Source organism: Mixophyes fleayi, chromosome 1, assembly GCF_038048845.1.
Source record: "Mixophyes fleayi isolate aMixFle1 chromosome 1, aMixFle1.hap1, whole genome shotgun sequence".
Classification (NCBI taxonomy): Eukaryota; Metazoa; Chordata; class Amphibia; order Anura; family Limnodynastidae; genus Mixophyes; species Mixophyes fleayi.
Genome location: NC_134402.1, coordinates 36,986,351 through 37,010,688, shown reverse-complemented (window position 1 = coordinate 37,010,688; position 24,338 = coordinate 36,986,351). Strand labels below are relative to the sequence as shown.

General features: G+C 39.7%; 1 protein-coding gene across 2 annotated transcripts in view; it reads left to right on the top strand.

Annotated features, from left to right (window-relative positions):
• Window positions 1-24,338, top strand: part of SORCS2 (sortilin related VPS10 domain containing receptor 2) — a 761,685-nt gene that overhangs the window by 722,158 nt on the left and 15,189 nt on the right. For both annotated transcript variants that reach the window (XM_075194428.1, XM_075194425.1), the window contains exons 15-22: window positions 5,307-5,427; window positions 7,413-7,546; window positions 8,143-8,268; window positions 13,180-13,351; window positions 14,205-14,391; window positions 19,891-20,024; window positions 20,306-20,429; window positions 22,211-22,323. In XM_075194428.1, the coding sequence (XP_075050529.1) occupies window positions 5,307-5,427; window positions 7,413-7,546; window positions 8,143-8,268; window positions 13,180-13,351; window positions 14,205-14,391; window positions 19,891-20,024; window positions 20,306-20,429; window positions 22,211-22,323 (1,111 nt within the window). The remainder of the gene's footprint in view (window positions 1-5,306; window positions 5,428-7,412; window positions 7,547-8,142; window positions 8,269-13,179; window positions 13,352-14,204; window positions 14,392-19,890; window positions 20,025-20,305; window positions 20,430-22,210; window positions 22,324-24,338) is intronic.

The following is a 24,338-nucleotide window of genomic DNA, read 5'->3' as shown; positions in this document are numbered from 1 at the left end:
AAGCCAATTTCTCCAACCGTGATATCACATGACTGCTTTTACATTACATGCCCCAGTGATGTCACCAGTTCCTAGTGAAGTGATAGGCTGCATTCTCAGGATTATTGGCACAGCCCACAAAATGTCTGCCTCCACTATGAGTGTGGGGGCGGCAGTGGCGGGCTGGCCCGGGGGGCAGCTGGGTTAGACGCCTATTAGGGCCGGCTGGTAGGCCGCCCCCCGGATGCAAAAAACAGTTTCTCCCCCCTAGCGGCCGCATCCGATGTCATCAGATACGGCCGCGTCAGCGCACAGGCGGCCGCATCACATGACAGGGTAATATGTAATATGATGCGGCCGCCTGTGTGCCCCCCGGCCATCCCTCTCCCAGCCCGTGCCTGGGGGGCGGGGGCATTAAGACACAGATTTATGCCTGAAGAGTCAGAGTTGTAAACTGTCCCTTAACATCCTGCTGGCAGTTTCTAATTCAGTGGGGTTGGGGCTCAGAATATATTTAGTCATATAGAAAGACAAGTAGTGGTAAAGGCTGAGGTGATGTGGGGGTACACAGCAACACTGACCTAGGGGGCAAACAGATGTATATCCAGTCCTGAGGGCAGGTACATATTAAGGGGCAAAATGCAGGAATGTGAAAGCTCTCACTTAGTTCTCAAAATGAACAAACACTGGACAGGACAACCCCAGTTCACAATCCTGAAGGTGTCAGTATAAAGGCTGCACTCTACACAACCCACCCAGTTTTACTGTTCTCACTAATCGTTTTTTGTTTTTGATTTAAAATGTCATCAATATCTTGCACTAGTGAGTCAAGTAATCTCTGGCAACGCAGACATACACAACGCAGACATACACAACGCAGACATACACAACGCACACATACACAATGCAGACATACACAATGCACACATACACAACGCAGACATACACAACGCAGACATACACAACGCACACATACACATAGCAGACATACACATAGCAGACATACACAACGCACACATACACAATGCACACATACACAACGCAGACATACACAACGCACACATACACAATGCAGACATACACAATGCAGACATACACAACGCAGACATACACATAGCAGACATACACAATGCAGACATACACAACGCAGATATACACAACGCACACATACACAACGCACACATACACAACGTAGACATACACAACGCACACATACACAACGCAGACATACACAATGCAGACATACACAACGCAGATATTACACAATGCAGACATACACAACGCACACATACACAACGCAGACATACACAACGCAGACATACACAACGCACACATACACATAGCAGACATACACATAGCAGACATACACAACGCACACATACACAATGCACACATACACAACGCAGACATACACAACGCACACATACACAATGCAGACATACACAACGCAGACATACACATAGCAGACATACACAATGCAGACATACACAACGCAGACATACACAACGCACACATACACAACGCACACATACACAACGTAGACATACACAACGCACACATACACAACGCAGACATACACAATGCAGACATACACAACGCAGATATTACACAATGCAGACATACACAATGCAGACATACACAACGCAGACATACACAACGCACACATACACAACGCACACATACACAACGTAGACATACACAACGCACACATACACAACGCAGACATACACAATGCAGACATACACAACGCAGATATTACACAATGCAGACATACACAACGCACACATACACAACGTAGACATACACAACGCACACATACACAACGCAGACATACACAACGCAGACATACACAACGCAGACATAGACAACGCACACATACACAACGCACACATACACAACGCAGACATACACAACGCAGACATACACAACGCACACATACACAATGCAGACATACACAATGCACACATACACAACGCAGACATACACAACGCACACATACACAACGCAGACATACACAACGCACACATACACAACGCAGACATACACAACGCAGACATACACAACGCACACATACACAACGCACACATACACAACGCACACATACACAATGCACACATACACAACACAGACATACACAACGCAGACATAGACAACGCACACATACACAACGCAGAAATACACAACGCACACATACACAACGCACACATACACAATGCAGACATACACAACGCAGACATAGACAACGCAGACATACACAACGCAGACATACACAACGCACACATACACAACGCACACATACACAACGCAGACATACACAACGCAGACATACACAATGCACACATATACAACGCAGATATACACAACGCACACATACACAACGCAGACATACACAACGCACACATACACAATGCAGACATACACAACGCACACATACACAATGCAGACATACACAACGCAGACATACACAACGCACACATACACAACGCACACATACACAACGCACACATACACAACGCAGACATAGACAACGCAGACATACACAACGCACACATACACAATGCAGACATACACAACGCACACATACACAACGCAGACATACACAACGCACACATACACAACGCAGACATACACAACGCAGACATACACAACGCAGACATACACAACGCACACATACACAACGCAGACATACACAACGCAGACATACACAACGCACACATACACAACGCACACATACACAACGCAGACATACAGGACTGGAGAGGTGATTTCTAATAATAATTCCCTGTATCACAGGCAGGTACTGTTGTAGCAATACAGATAGCTGATGTTACCAGGCCACTGGCCCTAAGGGCCACAAGGGCCCGGCTGTGAAGCCTATCTGCTGTATGGCCTGCCTTATACTTACCCTTTGTGTGTGTATTAATCAACATATAGTCATTTAGCAGCTATAGGAGACGTTTATGTCTTGTGGACCCCAGGAAGGCAGTGCTGGTAATACGCCTTTGTGTGGTGGGTGTGATCAGCATTATTGATATGTAAGGGGGGCATGCTCAGATTTTGCATTAGGACTTGCAGATTTTTTTCCATGCAGTTGGCAGTAGTCTTATTACGTTTTCATATAATTGCCCAGTGGAGTTTGGCATCATTACACTTAAAAAAAAATAATTAGCTAATCTCCTTTTGTATGATGACAAACTTCCAAAATACTAGTTTTAATATAGTTATCAATTAAGATGAAGATGGTTAACTACCACACAGAGGAATATAAGAGGAAATAAACTCTTAGCTGCAGAGTGTACAATATGTTTTAATGAGAACAGATCTCAGTAGGAACAATGGCGCTGAAACAGAGTCTTTACTCTTGAAACAAGCTAGTTATTACAGATTATTTGCAGCAGTGCCAGAACAATGTCTTTTGGGATCCAAGGGAAAATATCCAATTTTGTGGAGATTTATTTTCCAGGCCAGATCGCAAAAACCACGCATAAGGGGCGTGGCTTAACAAAAGTGGGTGGGGTTCACCAATTTAAACATTTGTGGGTGGAATGGACGAGGCTTATATAGTCCCGGTTTTGGCTGCGCTCCTGCAGGTTCTACATGTTGGACCTTTTCTGTGTTCTGACAGACATTATTAGTATTCACTTCAATGATCCTCATTAACATTATTCCTGCGATCAGTCTCAAAAGTAAGATGAAAAGGCCAAATATAATTGCTTATTAATGTAGACTAAAAAGAGCTAAAATATTATTAAATTACATAAATAATACATATATCAGCCACATCTCACAATCTGTGATTAGGATAAATGACTGGCAGCTGTCTATACGTGTAAATATTCTGTTTTTGTTTTACATATAAGTCATTTGCGTTGCATCAAGAGCCAAAAAATGAGCAAAATGAAGCATTTTCTATGAGGAGAAACCTCTATATGTTGAACAATGAATTATTCTTCTTCATTTAACATTATATATGAACAGCAAGCATATATAGCTATGCGTATATCATGCTAAATATACATACATTATGCCTGCATGTGGAGAAGAGTCTACTGACTTAATTAGTGAGATCAGAGATTATCTCTGTGCATCGAGGCTTTCCGGGCTCACCTCATTCCTGGGACGACGCTGTACAATTAGTGTTTCTTTAGATGCTCTGCTCATGTTTTCTTATGTGTTTAGCCTCATTCTTTTAGTGTCTAAAGCCAGTGCATATGCAAAAAAAAGAACTAGAGTAGACAGATTCAGCAAGCATTCTAGTTGTTTAAAAAGAAAGAAGGTAGTTTTGACAAGAGGGTAATAAAATGTACTGTAGTTATCACAATATCATTTAGCTTTTTCAGATTCTCAACCAGACAGATCCTTATTTCACGTTTTAAAATACACCTCTATCTTCCTTTCATAATTCCTGATCTCTGTATTAGATAGGCCTCTGACCAAGGGAAAGGTGAAATAAACAAGTCACACTTATGGGCAGTGGCAGCTTGTTGTTTACTAGCTGCAGCTCTGATCCAATCATGTTAGAATCCCACCAACTCCTTGTCAAGTTTTCAGCAGCCCAATCACTTCCATTGACCCGAGAGTGGTTTTAGAAAAACCGTCTTCTGCTTCCTTCTGTGATAAACTATTCTGCGTGTTGGAGCTTGTATAGATAAATGTTTCAAAATAAGGATAATGAAGATGTTGAACACGGTAAATGGAGCATTTTAAGAAGAATAAAGTCTTAACCATACAGAGGAAATCTTTATATCTACAATGACAAAATACACTGAGAATTTCCTTTAACCATCCTCAGTCCCTCGTCTCTTATTTTTTAAGATAAATGTAGCGTGCTTAACTGTAATACTAGCAGATGTTCTTATAGCTTGGCATTTTATCTGGAGCATTTTTCGCGAATGAAACCACAAGTTTTTAATCTTGGTGGGTACATGACCGATAAACAGGCTTTATATAATAGTGCCACCTAGTGGTAAAAAAATAAACTGTGGATGGGCAGATTTTAATAACATTTGGAATAATCTGTCTACCAACATTCTAAGCGTCTTGGACACACAAGCTGCCATTGTCTGCCAGGATTAAATGAGATGAACACAGCAATCGATTATTAGCAGGACATAATATAAACTAATACAGTAATCGAGCAGTTTATGCAAGGCTCTGCAAGTTATTTTTATACTTATTTATTTCAAAATGTTCCATTCCACATCCATTATGTGTAATGTTTAGCATCTGGTTAGCTATTAGAAAAAGTATATCCGCTCAGCGATTCTGTTTCTGTTATGTTACACTTTTATAAAACTATAGATCTTCCCTCTTGTTTCCCTGCACAGAGTATTTGGGCACATAAGTTACCGATCAGACTGGGAGCTGGTAAAAGTTGATTTCAGACCCTCGTTCTTCAGAGATTGCACTGAAGAGGATTATGACTCGTGGAGCCTGTCTAATACACAGGTATTATAATGATACGACAGCCTTTAACCATCTGGAATGTGCTTATACTGGTCATCTATGCTTTTGAGACTTGTCAATTATGGCAAAGCTTTCAAAGAGCAACCATTTGTAATGCTGGTTTGTAGAGATGAAGCTGTTTCTATTAGTGCTGATGTCTACATAAATAACTTACAGTATTCAAAAATGTAGCTACATATGACGGGCCTGATTCATTAAGTGACGTAAACGACGATTTTGTGCAATCTGCAAAATGACTCCGGTCATGCCCAGAACCAGCTCATACATCACAGAACGCCGCAATACTCAATTCAGCTTCGAGTGCAAAGGACACTTACTACAGCCTATGATTTCAGGGAGGGAATGAGGGGGCGACCAGTTCTGGTTTGCCCGTAGTCAATGTACAGTAAGGGTGTGCCAATCTCGAGCGTACGGAGCAGCATCCGATTCAAGCTTTGTGCATCTCAAATGTACATGTTTCTTAGCCGTATCTCATGCTCCAGCCACAGGTCTGGTCTAACTGCAGATTACTAGCGATGATGGCTGAGTATGCTGCTAGAACATGTGATTACAGTCAAGAGAACCTGTAAAAATGTATTTTATGTACTGTAGCCATTCATTACATCATAATAAGGTATTTCAGATTTTAATATTTTGTCATCTATCTTATTAACATAGAACATTAGTTGAATAGTCATTTAAATTTTATGTGCGTTCTTTTGTGAGTTTAAATTCTGCAAATATATTAGAGGTATTCGGCAATGTCTCGTGTACAGTGCAGAGCAGACCGACGCCAGTAATCATCAGCGCATGTATCGTTCCTTGTTGAATGCGGGCTTATGTATACCCGATTTACGTGCGTTTCAGAACAAATGCTCATTGCGCGCAGTATGTCTGCTTTAATTAATCAGGACCTACGTGTTTAATAAGTAATTTGGAGCAACTCTGTATTCACTGAAGGAGCCACTCTATTATATTGCTGTGCACATTCTCACAGTTTCTTTAACAACAGCAAATATAACTTATAATATATAGTCTATACTACCCAACATACTGAGGGAAGCTGACATCATAACAGAATATAAACACATACTTGCCAACTCTCCCTGAATGTCAGGGAGACTCCCTGAAATAGGGGTGATCTCCCTCACTCCCTGAAGAGTCTGGCATTCTCCCTGATGCTGAGCCAGTACAAGACGTGGTTGGCTTCTCCATCTGTGGTATGATGACACAGTTCAGAAATTGTGTCCTATGTCCATGTATTGATGCCTATGGAGGTGGCCATTTTCATGGAGACCAAGATTTAATCAAAGACTGACAGGTTAGACAGCATGACCTCAGTAATGGAGACAGAAATGTAAATGACACGTATTAATGTTTTTACTACTGTATATAGCAGGATTACAGACATTTCTATTAAAAAAGACTAATATTTTTACTGAATTAAGCAAATCTAGAGATTCATTAGCTGCTTTTCTTTAACGCATAGTTGCCTACTCTCCCGGAATGTCCGGGAGACTCCTGCATTTCTGGGCGACCTCCCGGGAGAGCAGGGCAACCTCCAGGTTCTCACCCCCGCAATAGATAAGTGGCGGAGGGCGGGGATTAATGACGCATATATCGTGTCATCTTAGCCCCGCAGCCTGCTGTAATTGGCCAAAATTGTCACAATCGTTTAGGGGGCGGTGCCAAAATGTTGCAATTCATCAAGCCCCGCCCCCACATGCCCACCTTCCCTGGAATCTTCCTGAAACCAATGAGGAAAAGTTGGCAAGTATATATAAACAGCTTCATTTATAATTAATAAGCAAACTAATTAACTGTGTAGAGTTCATTCTTAGTGCATCTTATGCCACATCTAAACCATATTTTTTCATTAAAGTTTCGGAAGTCTAGGAAAACAAAGTTGCCCAGTGTTTCAAATGTCTTTTATTCATATCATATATTCATTTAACAACAATCCAGTGTTCCGTACCCTCCGCTCACAGGGAGAACGCTGCCTTATGGGTCAGCAGAGAAGCTTCCGCAAGAGAAAGACATCATCATGGTGCGTTAAGGGACGGAGTTTTACATCAGTCCTCGCTTCCAAGGTCTGCCAGTGTGAAAGCACAGATTTTGTGTGGTAAGTTTGTATTCCTGGAATGAGGATTTATTGCTCTTTTTCAGGTGTGTTACACTTTTGTGTGAGACTCTATTGTAGCTATTTTTATTTATTACTGAAATTTATGGGCCAGATGTTAGAAGAAACATGTAGTCTATCAGGGCATTAGAAGCTTCACATGACTAAGTGATTAGAGCATTAAGCAGTAACAGGGTTAGATCAACTTGTAACCGACCAATACTTTAGAATGTCAGCCAGTCAGAGCACTAGAAAGTTCACAGCAGAAATCAGAACCAAATGACAGGGAAACAGCAAGCTAGGACTGGAAAGGGTTTAGCTGGTAACTGTAATGTAGCTAGAGAGCACAATGCCAATCAGCAGCTATAAAGAAATAAATAAAAAGGATTTGCTTGTAGAGTTTAGCTAGCCTAGAGAGCCCTTATTATTGTCCCATAAGTCAACTGCAATTTAAATGTATTATTACCTCCATAATATTTTATGACTATGTACATTATATTCAGTATTAAAGTTTTTGTTTTTTTAGTTGTTTGGTGCTTTACTTTGATTGAAGATTTCTCGATTGAAACATTGATCACCTGGATGTTCTTGTGTTTCAGTGATTATGGGTTTGAACATGAGATCATCCAAAAACAATCTAGCAGATGCTTTGCTGATTTCTGGTTTAAACCAGGATCTCCACCGGAAGACTGCACGTTGGGACAGACCTACAAGAGCACCACTGGGTAAGATTTCCGAGGCCACTGTAGATCTTACGACCAACGTATTAATGTTTTTACTAATGTATATAGCAGGGTTACAGACATTTCTATTAAAAAAGAACTGATGACTAACATTTTTACTAAATTAATTAAGCAAATACCTTTCTTGAGGATACTGTGCTGTTATATTGGATGTAGGATGAGTGTGCAGAATGTAATGAAACAGAATGGAATCAGAATCTATTCTAAGTTCTGTGCGTTGGCAACAGTGTCCTGTGATTGGCTGTGTGTAGCCATGGGCCCTATCACTACTTACATGTCTCCTCTGTCTGCGGCAGAAGGAATCCGTAGACTGGATACACAGTGTAGCTGACTACTGCAACATTCAGAGATGCAGCAGTTCATGACCGCAGAGTACTGTCTGTAACTAGGATCTTGGGGCAGGCTGGGCTAGGGTCAAGAGGGGCATCTGCCCCCCCAGGCCGGTCCTATTGTGGGCTACCTTGGGCTGAGTCACTGGGCCATCTGCATTTTTATCCCTTTAAAATGTTCCTAAAAGGCTGCTGAGTCCAGTCTTGCCCCGCGAGCCCTCCCCTGCTAGGACCTTAGGGTCTGGTTAAGTTACAGATACAGTGAAAGAATACTTTTTGTATAGGAAAAATGCCAAATGCAACTCTTCCACTTGCAGCTGTTATTAACCTTAAGAAGCCGCAATAAGCACGCGCGGCATATGCAATAATGTACACATTATAATGCTTTAGAAATACATTGGGTTACTGTATGTTGAGTACGTCCAATATTATTATACTAAGTAAAGTAAAAGTCAGGACTCCTTAACGTCCGGTCCTTCACCCTCAGAGTGGATGGATTGCAGCACCTCCCTGTATAGCTGGAAAACCCGTAAGTGTGACATTTAAAATAAAGGGCGCACGCTGCACCTCTATAACACCCACTGAAGCACACTGAAAAGAAAGACATAGCAGCCACAATGAACTGCATACAGTCTTCGTTCCACAAGGACGATTTGATAAATAGTCAGCGTGTTCCCTCTTCCCTCCCGCATTTATACATCTGTTATAAATGTCCTGGATCAGATGCCCACTCATGAGGAACGACTGCCTACCAGGCCTTATTGTGCTGCTGCTGCCGGGCGCTCGGGCACACTGTGCCTATCTAATGCTCAGCGTGCAAGGAATAATAAATGTCTCGGACAGTGCAGCTCGTATAACAGATATAAACGTCTACATTTATCAAGACCAGATTTGTGATAAATTTATTGCTGCAGGCATAAATATATTTCAGCTTTACACATTTAGACTCTGTAGAATTATCTGGATTGCTGTGTTAATGTTACCTACATAGATCACCATCATTCTTTATAAATAACACAAAAAAATGCTTTTTTATGTATTTGTTGAAAATCTAACTTAAAAGTCCGTCCGATGCATCGGTGAACTGTAATAGTTGGCCCACGTGAAGCACACGTGAAGGTGCATGTCTCCTCTCCTAAAATATATATAGGACAAGCGTCACATCAAAGTCCAACCTTGTACCCTTTTGGTCGCGCCCCCCACCCCCTTTATTTACAGCGAAACCAGCCCAGGCTGTCTAGCGTTGGGGCTGCCCCATTTTATTTATTCATTTTTAATTTATAGAGCTCTTCTCACTGGTTTCAATTGGGTTTCTGCATGAAGCACACACCCTGGAAACCCAATTGGAATGAATATGCTATTGGAATGAATGGGCTATTGAAATGAATGGGCTATTGAAATGAATGGGCTATTGAAATGAATGGACTATTGAAATGAATGGGCTATTAAATGAATGGAAATAGTTCCATGCTGCTTGTGTCCGGATGCATCCGCAAACACATTTGAATGTTTCCAGCGCCTATCAACATTGGCTACACCGCATGTGTATTACATAACAAATGCATATGCTAACTCATAACGTTGATATACATTTCATATAGTGTGCATGTCCTTTAGTATCCTTTAGTATGGAATATATAAGTTCTTTTTGGACATAATTGGCCCATTGAAAGCAATGGCTCTACAGAAACTCCATAGAAAGTAATAGTTTGTGTCCGGAATGAGCAGTTGAACTATATCCGTGAAGAAAAGGGGTTAAAGCAGTAGCATTAGCAATACATAAATCATTTTTAAATAAGTTTATTATGGGTGAAGTATAGCTGAAGAATTTACTTCATTGAGGTTTTTTTGGGAAAAAAAAATAAAGTACAGTGATTGAAAAGTACTCTACAACTCGCTTTTATATATTGGTGAATGAAGGCGATTTGATTTTACAAGGTGGTAAGAAACACCACTGGAGCTTATTTATAAAGACCTCTAAGTATTGGTGATTTAGCTGTGTATTGTGCGTTAGTTCGTGCGCTCTATTCTTTAGCCGTTAAATAAAGCGGATGTGTCAGTGTATCAGTGTGGGGAATAAGCTGTTCTTACCCTGTCTGTTCCGTCTAATTTTAATTCATCCCGCATCAGCTGCACTATTAATTAAATTCAGTGTTAGTGTTCTCCAACCGAGCCGGCGTACATGAAATTCCTAGAGCACAGAAGCCAACGAAGGGGAAAGCACATCTCCCATTGAAATAAACAGCCCGGCCCTTTGGAAAATAATTGCCTACTTTACATTTTAGACCCATCCAATTTAAAAAGGATTTTTACTTTACTGCGAGCAGAAGACTATTTAGTATAACAAACCTCATGGATGGGTGGCCGCAGACTGTGTCAGTTTCATCAGGAAAGATACTGAGCCTTCCCTCTGTAGTATGATGGTATTTATTTGGCCCTCGCTATGTCTTCCAATAAAAATAATCTGCAACTGTACCATAATTTTTGATTGGTATGTAGGATTAAGAGACTAAAGCTGGGTACACACTACAGGGTTTTTGTCCAATAATCGGCTCAACCAGCCGACATACGACTGCTCATTCGAAAGTCGGGTCAGTGTGTGTAGTGACACGATGGTCGAAAGTCTGCCCAAATGGACGATTGTCGCCTCATTTGGTTGGTCGTACCGTTAAATATTTTCGTTACAATCTCGTTTCCGTTGTGTAGTGTGTATAAACTTCCGACCGATCCACAACAGTGAGTACGAAATTACAGTCATTGCTCACGACAACATGGCTGTAAAAAGTCGCTAAAGGGACGTCCGCTCTTCCCTTTATCGTCCTAAACAAGGTTAGTGTGTATGCAGTCCATGGACCGAGCGATCGGAACATCGATCGCATGTAAAATCGCTCTGCATAAAAAGTTGGTTGAAATTTCTGTAGTGTGTACCCAGCTTTAAATGCCAGATTTACTTTGTACGAGTTTCCAGGAATGTAGTCTGAAAGACTAGAGAGTCAATACGATAACCTAACACATGCCATTAAATGTATCTGATTTATTTATGTAAGGAAGTATTCATTGCCTTGTAGAAAACAACACTTATATTAAATGCAATGGTCCAATACAAAGACAAAAGTTGAATTTATTACCTTCATCATCTATTTATTTATATAACGCCACAGTGCTGTACAGAGAGCTCATTCACATCAGTCCTTGCCCCAGCTTACAATCTAAATCCCCTAACTTACACACACAGAGACCAAGAGAGACTAAGGGCAATTTAATAGCAGCCAATTAACCTACCAGTATGTTTTTGGATAATGGGAGGAAACCGGAGCACCTGGAGGAAACCCACGCAAACACGGGGAGAACATACAAACTCTGCACAGATAAGGCCATCGTCGGGAATCGAACTCATGACTCCAGCGCTGTGAGGCAGAAGTGCTAACCCTTAAGCCACCGTGCTACCTTTGCATGTTAAGGGCGCAATTTGTTCTGAGCCACAGCAACTAATCAGCAATTAGCTTTCTATGACATATGCTAGTTGGACAATGTACCCAAATACAATGAGCCATAGGGCCCCGTCCCAAAGGACATACATTTTCTGTCACCTTAATTTTTCACCCCAGACTTAACTACGGCCACAAGGGCTCAACATAATGTGGGCCTGGAGTATTATATTTTATATAGCACATCTTTTAAACCAGAATATTACCTACAATAGAGTCATATTTGGTATTACCAGAGGACAGTCAGTTTGCTATTCCCCTGCTTTCATTGTATGACACTAAGAACTGATTTATCCTCAATTGATCTTTCGATAACTGTAACAGCCAATGTTGAGTATAAAGGATGAGTGAATTTATTTGTAGGAAAAAAATTATTTATTGAAATGTTGCTGATTCCAGTAAGACAAAATCATTTCTTATCACTGATTGAAATACAATTGCTCCAGATCTCCATTGTTGGTGAAGTGATTCTAGGGTAACTTGCCAGATTTCGATATACATTTCAGTGCAATGTTTAGATCAGGGGCATATTCATTTGTATTTTAATTTATATTGTAGAGAATATTATGCTAAAAAGGTAGCTAGCTTTGAATAATAGGTGTTAGGCTCATATTCTTGTTAAATGATGGTAGTCCTATACTTGAGAATTGCAGCAGGTAACTTTGTTCCTTGGTGATGCTGTGCAGGTATTTCTGACGATACTCTGATCACTTACAGTGGTGATATCTATTAATTAATTTGAATACATATACCCTGCATATACAATAGTAGTTTATTCACCATTAATGTCCATAGCAGTTATTCTTTCCTTTTATGAAACATAGGGGTAAATGTATCAAGCTGAGAGTTTTCCGGCGGGTTTGAAAAGTGGAGATGTTGCCTATAGCAACCAATCAGATTTTAGCTGTCATTTTATAGAATGTACTAAATAAATGATAGCTAGAATCTGATTGCTTTTTCAAACCCGCCGGAAAACTCTCAGCTTGATACATTTACTCCATAGTGGCTGTTTCTGCTGCTTATATTGTCTGTATGTATGAAATACGGATATATTCATCGTGTACTTTATATTGCAGGTATAGGAAAGTTGTGTCCAATGTGTGTGAAGGGGGTGTTGACCTACAAGAGAATCTTGTGCATTATCAATGTCCTTTAATAGCACCCAAAGGTCTGCGCATCACCATCAAAGGAGACACGATGGCTGTAAGGCCTGGAGAAGATATCACATTTATTGTACAACAAGACCAGGTAACCTCAAGGAAAAGTAAACTCCCATATACGTCCATAATACATGAGCAGAGCTGGTGACTATGAATGGGCCATTAATGAATTGCCCACACACAGAATCCACCCTAATTTCCCATCAAGACCCTATGGGATTATATTGGCACATCTTAGTGACATATATAGCATGCATAGGGGTTCACATATCTTCTTATATTTAAACTGGCCAAAGATCTCTTTAGTTTATTGCCATCTGCATGTTCTCTTTCAAGCCTCCCATCACGATTTTTAGACAAAGGTTGATATGATCAGGCACAGTTGCTTGTTTGTTTTTTTACCCTTGGGTATGACACGGTTCTGCTGTGCTCATCTTTTGTCTAAGGCTGGGTACACACTACAGAACATTGCTCCCGATGCCATATGGTTAACGGTTTTACCAACGACTGCTGATTCATGTGTACACACTATTGACGTTTTACATAATTTACCGTCAGATCTGCTGGTCCTGTACAAACACAGAGTCGGCACGACATCGTTGTATCGTTTATAGAGATTTTTAGTCTGTTTATAAAATCAAATGAAACGATACGATGTGCTTTGGAACGACAATCGTTGGAGCGTACACACTAATGTGATATCAGGCAGAATGGTCGTTTATCGTGTGATTGGCCCGATAATCAGCTGAAGACCCTGTAGCGTGTACCCAACATAAGGCCTAGATTTTGATTGTCATGCATGCACATTCTAATTTAACTAAAATTAAAAACCCACTGAAAATTCTCCTATTACCCTTGGAACCAAAAGATGGAGATTAGAAAAAGTTAGAAAGACCAGCAGTTTCAAACGTAACACTTGGCCTTCTTACTGTTTTCTATAGGGGGATATTTTAAACACTAAGTACCAGGTGAATCTGGGGGATGGATTCAAGGCAATTTACGTGAATCTTACGCTGACCGGTGAGCCCATCCGCCATCGCTACGAGAATCCTGGGATCTACAGGGTGTCTGTGAAGGCCGATAATGTTGCTGGACATGATGAAGCTGTGATCTACGTGCAGGTCATCTGTAAGTTGATTTTAATACTATGCACGTGCTGGTTATTAATGTTATTGCCTGTCCAGCTGCTCCTTAGCAGGCAGATATTAATATAACCAGAGCACTTATTATCCACATATTACAAAACATATCAACTTATCAGAATCTGTTTTACACTCAGAAGAATATTTTAGTAAAGAGCTGTAGAAATAAGTATCTGGAAGATCTTAAGAAGTGAATTTTGGATAACATTGTGACATCTTTGTATAACTAATTAACTCTGTATTCACAAACCTTGTAATAGTATTAAGAAACAGCTCCCTCTATATAATACCTTTCCCTGATTTTGGCTGTGTTTTAATTTACTGGCGTCATAGGCAAACCGAGGAGGGTTTTCTAGTGCCTGGAAATCCCCCTCCAATCCTGGGGCACTGTGTAATTGAGGTGGCTGGACCCTGCTCCCGCTTCACACGGCTCTGCTTGAAACAGTAGTGCACGCAACATTGCCCATGTATATTATGGGGATAGGAAGAGTTGGAGAGCAGCCAAGCACTGTCTAAAATTATAGCCACGCCCCCATGCATGCTGGTCACGCCCACTGGTGACATGGTGTGGAAACCTCCCTCTACAAATCCTGCGTTTGCCCCTGGGGGTAGCAGGTAAAAGTGGTAGCTACATGTCATATACAGTTTATGTTGTTCAGACACCTGTGTCAGATATAAAAATATATAATTAGTGTTTTGGGTATATATTTATGTAGGGGGTAAACTGTGCTACCACACCTGTACATGAATGTCAAAAAGCAGCTTTCTTTACCCATAAAAAAGCATATTCATAATTTGCTTATTGCATGCGGCCATATTTCTACTAGAGTCTGTCACACATGACAAATCACTGACTTGGTTCATTAACTATAGTAACCTGTTAGGGTTTAAATAAAAGGCTTTATTATAACCATAGTTAGAATTTTCAAAGATACCCTTAGATGTCTCTTACTTGAAGTGTTAGGTGTTTTTATTTTCATTTTTACAATATTTTTTTCTTTTTTTGTTTGCCATTTTGTTTATTATGTCATAGGACTGTTTATTGTTACTTACTGAAGGTTACTTTTTCCTTTATGAAAAAATTAGACACAGCGATTCTTTATGTGAAAATTAATTGGATTAAATCAGAGCGTGGAGGTTGCATACGGCAGTAAACATTTAATTTGTACATCTTTCTGTGGAAAGAGATCAGCTAAATTGTAAAACAGTTTCCATTCAGCGAAAATGTAGAGACAGACTCGTTCTCTTCAACATATGGGAGCCGTTTCAGAAAGATGTGTGTACATGAATTAGTCATATGCTTGTTGGAGAAAGAATCTCTTGACAATAAGCGGAAAGTCTGAGTGCAAAGGAAGATGACAGCAATTTTTACAGGGACACCGAGGCTATTTCCCCCTACAATACTCACTTCTGTCTCCTTATGTGCAGAAAGGTATAAATAAAATTACATTTATCTATAAAAACATAGTGTTTTGTGATACTCTAAGGAGATGTTCCAATCCAATAGCAGGAGATATTTCTTTTGGGCTATTTGCATACATTTTTATACCCAGAAGACCTCTGATTTATATTGTATCTCTGCCTCCGTGTACCATTAAAACACAAGTTTAACAGATGTTGTAAAACCCATTTCAAATGAATCCCAGTAGTGTATAAGTGCCCCCAAATATGTTCTTAGAACTGAAGCACAAGCCTCCTCACTACTGCCTAATCTCACGCAATTCTCCGAAGCTCCTGCTTACAGTAACGCGTTTCACGAGAGGATTTCAAATTTGGAGGTGAAACAATAAACAGCCTTGAAGCGCCAGAGTGATGGTATGAATATAGTCTGCAAGCAGCCAAATAATTATTGGGAGTGTGTTTCCTAGTTGGCTGCACCACAGCAGAGTTTTGCCAGCAAATTACATCTCTGTTATTTAATACAAGACTGCACACATAAGGACATTAAATCAAAGCATATGTTAATTCAATGAAGTGCCTCAATAAATATTGCAGCTCTTAAACATATTTGAACTTGTAATTTTTTTTATTTTATTTTTGTCTGATGTTTTAAAAGTGAGATTATTTCTGTTTTTATTGCTAACCCTTGAGTGATCTATTCTTATATAACTGAACAGTGCATAAATGTTATGTTGTCACTGAGCGTTATTTGTGCAGATGTTGCACTGTGTAGTTGTGCTAAAAAAAACATTGGATCAGCGTTTTATTTTATTTTTTTAATACCGAGAAAAGGACATTACTCTATATTTTAAAGCAAAATGTTGACTGTGTCTTTTTAAAGTGGACTTGTCACCAGGTTCTTTAGCACTAATGCTGTACTACAAAGTGGTGTATGCATTATGTATTAAAGCTGCACTAACACCTACAAATGTTTTCTAAGGCGCCCCTCCTTCTAGCTACAGCCCTGGGAGCTGCTACATACCGCCGATTGTCCCCCGGCCGCTTCTGTATTATCGTCTCTTAAATACAGCTTCTGATTGGTCCATTTGCTCACACCCCTCTCAGTTTTTGGAATGGGTTGTGAGAGTTATGGAGTAGACCCACAGCTTCTCCCATCACCTCCAGAATGAGAAATATATTTATTTGATAACATCTTCCCCCTTTCATCACAAACTGCTACAGCTCCCCCTATAGTGTACAAATATGGATCTTGTTAGGGGCAAAAGGCTGAAATGGCAAAGCAAAAAATACTGTCAGTTATATAGACTCTTTAATAGAATATGATGTCCACACCAAGATCAGGACAGAGAAAATTGTATACCCATCAAATATTTAAACTATAGGAGTGTAATTAGAAGGTTTGTTTGGCATCCTATGTATATGATGCCGATTGGCATTAATAGGATTCTTTGCTTACACAACCTTGCTGTTGGATAGCAACATTGTGCATTGAACCTGCAAACTAGCCATCAGTAGTGTTTACTGAGTCCAGCTCCAGAGTATGAATGCCCCAGTCTGTACAGATAGAATACAAGCCAATTCCTGACCCGCCCCTGGGTTATCCAGGATAGAGGTGTACTGTTCACCTATGTAGCTGTTACAAAATGTCCTCTAAACTAGTACTGGCCAAGTATTTAGATGAAGAGCAAATAGATATGGTGACTAAATGGGCATAAGCTGCATTCTACAGTATTCAAAAAATGTCCAGGTTTAGTATTTAGTTCAGTAACACACATATTTTCTTAATCCCATTTGCCTGCACACAGTGGAGGCAGCCATTTTGTGAGCTGCACCACTGTTCATGAGAATGCAGTCACATGACTAGTCACATGACTGATAAATTCAGTGTCCATCATTCATGAAGCCTGACTAATATTCATGAACCATTTGCTCCTAGTGATTTGGCAAATTGCCTTGTGATGAATATTAGTTCAGCTTACAAAGTGACTGCCGTCAATGGCTGTAGGTGACAGGTGAACTTTAATGTCTGAAAATGGATGACATTGCACAGCAATCTGCACCTGTATTATATTATCTGACCATGAGCTAAGTTCTTGTATTTTTCTGACTGGATTTGAAATTCATTTTGTCCTTCTACAGTAAATTAGTATAATTATCTTGATCCTTTCTACAAATTAACTAGATATGCAATTGATAAGTGGATAAAACCACTATGTGAGACAGGCAGGTTACCTTACATTAGACCTGAGTTGTTTTTCATTGGATAATTGCTAGAAGACTGCACCTCTTGTTGAATGACTGGGGTAAGTCCCTAGGCTGGACAGATGATGCTTTTATGAAATGACTTGGAAAATGATTGATCAAGCATTAAAGATGAATGATTATCTCCATCCCTGTCAAAATGATGGCCCACTCTTAAGCTTACGGGGTTATTTTCAGGTCTCATAAGGTTATTCAAACCATATGGAAACCGTTTTCTGAGAATTATAATAGATTTCAAAGTCAGGGTGACATCACCGGATGAAGTTAATCTTTTGTTTCTTTGCATCTTGAATCACTTAAGTCACCCCGGCATGGTGGATCATTTAAACGCACATTTTGTAGGTAGTGTTTAGGAGCATTTGAGCACTTTACTATGTCGCCCTCGAAGAATAATACTGTGCAAATTATGCAGAAAATATACTGAAAAAAAGTTTTACTGACAGTTTCAAAATAAAAATCTGACATTCAGATTTATTGTCAAGTTATTTATACAAGATATCTTATTCTTCGTAATGCTTTGAAGAAATGTGGAGAAAATTATGTATACTTAATTACACAGGTTGATATATTTCATCATCATTTATTTACTATGTGAATGTCTTGATTGCCAACACTGCGGTAGTTACTGTACGTATGTACTATACTCTGGCCCGCCGAATCTAATGGCGAGCTGCAGCTACAAGCCGCACATGTGATTTCCTCTCTGCATTTCCCAATGAATAACATGTACAACAAGCTGCACCAGATTGTATATTGTTTCAACTGTAACTTTTTATTATTAATATTCACCAGAGAAACTCTGTGAAATGTACTGACCAAATTACTTTATTAACGGAATTCAATAACTTTTTTATACACTACATTACATGTAGAAATTTTAACAATGGAGTATAAGAATAAACAACTATATTATCAATCACTATATTAAAGAAACTAAAGAATTTCTTTATATACTACTATATATGTATAACTTCTTCCATTGAAGTTACATTGCTGGGCATGGTTCCTGCAAGATGCGCTGATATATGTGGCTGCAAATAACTGTCACAGTTTCCAGACCACCCAGCAGGTCACATGTTCCAGGTTACCCAGCAGGACTGCAAATAACTGTCACAGTTTCCAGACCACCCAGCAGGCCACATGTTTCAGGTTGACTAGCAGGCCTGGAAATCTCTGTCAGAGTTTCCAGACCACCAAGCATGTGCACAAGTCTATTGCCAACTGTCACATTTTCCAGGGGAGAATGGTAATGCATTGTTGTAAATGGCAGGTGGACATTTTGCAAAATAATGCCGAAGCGATTCAACCAATTACAAAGCCAAAATTTTTCTGCAAATCTTCAGACCAAGACCTTTAATTTGGTACATAATGTGCCCTGCTCAGACTACGACATCATAGAAATAAGTCATAAAAGTCGTACTTGTGCCAATAATATATAGATTTGTATAGTGCCACCATGTTATGTAATGCTTTTCAAAGAATTTTGAATCATTTACATCTGTCCTACCTCATTGGAGCTTACAATCTAAATTCCCTACTCCATATTGTCAATGTTGACAGCAGCCAATTAACCTACCAGTATGATTTTGGAGCGTGGGAGGAAACCGGAGCACCCGGAGGAAACCCACGCAAACACGGGGAGAACATACAAACTAAATAACGTGATTCCTGTTGTTGAATTATGATGCTGTTTTAGCTAACACACAGCAGGGCTTCCATAGGCTGCCTATCTATGAAATACACATTGATTCTTATTTATTAGACATTTGAATTATAGATGGGTTTGTTGGTAATGAAATGAAGACTCTGAATTCTTCTCCAGCCCCTCTCCAGGCCCTGCATCTTGAAGTGGTGCCAGTTGCTGGTAAAAGTCAAGAAGTGAATTTGTCAGCGGTTCTGCAGCCCAGCAATGCGAACCTGTCTGTCTACTACTGGTGGATTGGAGATAACCTGCAGGTACAAGCTGATATTTCTGCTGCTGTCAACTGTTTTTACACAGATCGAGTCTGAAGGTCATTACTGCCAGTGTTTTACTGTTTGTTGGATGCACAGTAACAGCCGAATTCTGCAAAGTGGAATTTATATTAAAATAAAAAATAAAAATATCTTGTGCACAGTGTTTAGGCATTATCATGTTAGGAGATGGAGATCATGGCGTTATATCGTCTTACTGAAAGGTTCATAAATACTAACATGATACAATGTGACATTTTGCTTTCTGTATCTTTATTTTGTAGCCGTTTCTTACTGTGGACAGTTACTTTGTAACCAGGTTTGCGGAGGCTGGAGAGTTCCGGGTGACGGTGCAAGTTCTGTGCTGGAACTCAATGTTACAAGACTCCAAAGTTGTCCGAGTGTTCGGTGAGATACAAACGCTTTGCTATCCATTCATAGAAGTGTGAAATAAACATTTAGACTAGGGTGGCCCGAACCTTTAATCGGCCCTGCTTACGTTGCTGACAACATACTTGCTATACTAAAGAATAAGCAATAAACAAAAAAATAGTAAAAGAAAAACTATTTCCATAAAATGGCATATTTATAATAGGTTCATTACAACGGTCAAAGTTTGCTTTCTTGTTGGGTCCATACGAGCTGACATCTTCCACTAACCCTATGATTTTGACTATTTGTACTGTAAAAACGATAAAATACTAATGATAAAATGAATATGTGTTTTACACTGATTCCGAATACCTGTGTTTGCTCCAAACATGTACTAGATCTACGTCCCAGCTTTGCGTTGTCATATCCTTCAGGTTTTTTGTTTTTTTAACCTGACAACCCAGGTGTTGTTGTCGTTCCGTTGCACCAGGTTCCAATGTCTTATTCTTCATAATGATGAGATTTGTGAACAAACAATTCGGCTTTATAAGTTTTGCTCCATTCCAGAGAACTTTATGGACAGGTAGTGACCGGAACACTGACTACACTATCAGACCACGTTGATTGATCAAATATTTATCCACCTGGGAGAGCTTCCTGGTTTTGGATCTGTATGAATACCTTTGGACTGGCAGTTGACAATGCAGAGAAAATAGTAGAGGCTGCTTTATGGATAATGAAGGTTACAAACATGATTTTCTCCTTAGTATCCTTTCTATGGTGATTATGCAATCAAAAGACACTGCACTGCGGGGACAATGTCCTGTATACACAGCACACATGACCAGTATACACATTCCTCATTCCCAGGATATGAAGGTTATCTTGTAAATTCTATTTCCACAGATCGCCCAATAGGAGACAATCTAATAGTACATAAGCAGAATCACCACTATATGTTTCATAGATTTGTACTTGCTACAGGTTCTTGCTGCGCCCAGAGATGTATAAGCAGCCATGTTTGATCAGATATTTACATTGACAAGTATGATTAGATGCAGTACAGTATAGTAGAAAGCTAATTGCACATGGCAAAATGTTTTAAACCTCCAATTCTGCATATTTGTGGCCTGTACATGTTTTTAAAAGATCATCATCATCATTTATTTATATAGCGCCACTAATTCCGCAGCACTGTACAGAGAACGCACTCACATCAGTTTGTGACCCAATAGAGCTTACAATCTACATTCCCTAACACACACACACGGACTAGTGTCAATTTGATAGCAGCCAATTAACCTACTAGTTTATTTTTGGATTGTGGGAGGAAACCGGAGCACCCGGAGGAAACCCACACAAACACAGGGAGAACATACAAACTCCACACAGATAAGGCCATGGTCGGGAATTAAACTCATGACTCAAATTAGCGCTGTGAGGTAAAAGTGCTAACCACTGAGCCACCGTGCTGCTGCTATCTATGTGTGAATTGAAGATTTGTGAGGTAGAGAATTTAGACTGTAAGTTCCAATGTGGCAGGAATTGATGTCAGTGCGTAAATATACTCTGTAGAGCGTTGGTGATGCTATATTAATTAATAATAATAATAATATATATATGATTCTTTATAATATTTTTTTTACTTGACAAAGTGTTTGCACATGATGAAATGATATACTACTGGTAACTTCAGCACGCAGTGAGATTTGGAACCATCTGTAAACTACTAATAGTTTCTTTTTGAGCTTAGCAGTGATGTATCTGAGCATAACGTAGTGACTGATTGCTGCTTTCTATGTCATGCTGTCTTACAGATGAATTCCAGGTCCTTCCACTTATGTTCAGCAAGCAGCTGGACAACTATAATCCCAATATCCCAGAGTGGAGAGAAGACATAGGACAGATAGTCACGCGATTGCTTGCTAAGGTATCTAAGGATAAAGTTGGACTTTCAGCCAATGAGAATTTATAAATTTGACTCCAGAGCACATTTTTTGGAGGTGCTGACCAGTCCTGGCATTGCAAATTTATAAATATGTTTTAAAGGTTTAAAAGAAAAATAAAAAAAAAAAATATTATAATACAACGGCAATTGCATTATCTCATCTGAATGCCATTTGTCTGTATGTATTGCGAAAAACTGTAAAAATACTTATGAAAAAACTATATATATATATATATATTATATATATACATAAATATATATATATTACATTGGCTCAGAACACGTGGTTACTTCTATAACTTGTACTAATGCTCAGTTCCTGTCAGGGCATTTCGAGTCTCCCAATCTCTTTTAAACCAATTGTGCTCAAACATTTTGAGCTGTCAACCCAAGTGTCATTGTTCTTGGACTCCAGGTGCCAATGTGGCATTGTTCTAGGACCCCAATAAAGTAGGTGCCAGATAGAATGATTTATATATCTGACAATCAGGGAACCAGAAAAGCAGATTCGGAGACTCTGCGTGGGGTCCTAACCCACAGTTGTGCACCTCTGATATAGTCGACTGTTTTTCTGCGTCGTCCTCTACTTACACAGAATTCTCTGGGTACTGCCAACAGTTCCTAAATTTTGGGGTATACATGTTTGAAGACAGCTACATTTTTTTATGGGGTGTTTTCAGTATATCAGGTATCAAAGTGTTCTACCAGACACTGTATTATTAAATTATCCCCACTGAGTCAGGCTTCTCTCATTGTTAACAATTCTAGTGCTAGATATCTCACATTTTTTTAAATAATTGACAAATAAATCCTTTTTGCCTATTACATGGACTGTATGTGCCTACCTTGTGAAAGATAACCATGGTAACCGGCAAATAAGGACGACATTGTAGAATAGGTAGTAATTCATTAGCACGTCCAAGGTATCTCTAAGATGAAATTCCCCATTAATAGTAAGTAATTAATTTGTTCCAGGAATTTTTTTTACACACCTTTGCTAGCTTGTGTCCTACTTTCTGATTAGTTGCCAGCGGCATTCTATGCAAATGAGAAGAGGTAGAAAGACATTGTATAGTGCAAAAAGATATATTACTTATTATACTGTAGCTCTGTATAAATGAGGGCATTACCACCCCACTCAATTTACAGTCAGCTGAAGGTACAAACACATCTTTAGGACAATGTCCAGAGGGGATCTTACACAGGTCAATAAGTTGAGACAGCAGTCATTTGAGCTGCTGTGATATCACTGCCCCGCCCCTGTGCATGATTCAGCCAATCCACACAGTGCATTACTTCATAGCAAATCTGCCCGGCTGTCAGTCAATGTTTGCTTAAACAAAGCTTAGAATGTTGACCACTTTTGGACAAACCAGTGCAGCAGCTCTGACGCTGAGGCCAGTTGAACATGGTGATATGTGGCCAAATGAGGTCATTAGCCAAGTTACTGGGACGGTGTAAAGGATTCCTACCTGCGCCCCCTGGAGGGCTTAACGGGCAAGAGAGGATATGCCTTGTTTTAGAAAGGAAAGTGTCCTCTCTCAATGAATCAATTTAAAGGTTAATGAAGATCTCATGTTTCAAATTAAAACCTGGAAAAGAAAACAGATACTACCTTCAGCCAAATAGATTTTATCCTCAAGCTTTAAACCAAACCCTAATATTAGCCTAAGCGTTAATCTAAATCATGTCTTGCCAATTGTTATGGAGGTCCTCTGATGTCTTATAGCTCTGTATGAACCCACACATATGCTGAGGTATCAGCAGACTAGATCTCGCATCCTGCCCCATTGTTCCCCGTCCAATTCTATTGGCTATCGATCAGACAATAGGATCATCTGTATGCTCTTAATCTTATGGGAGAACATGTGAGGTGAATGAGCCTTTCACCTGAATCTCTGAGTATTATACAGTAATTTAATTACATGATAGGGTGGAGTAGAAATACGTTAATGTTCAGTATAAATCATGTAATCCTGCTGTGAATGTGAGGCAGC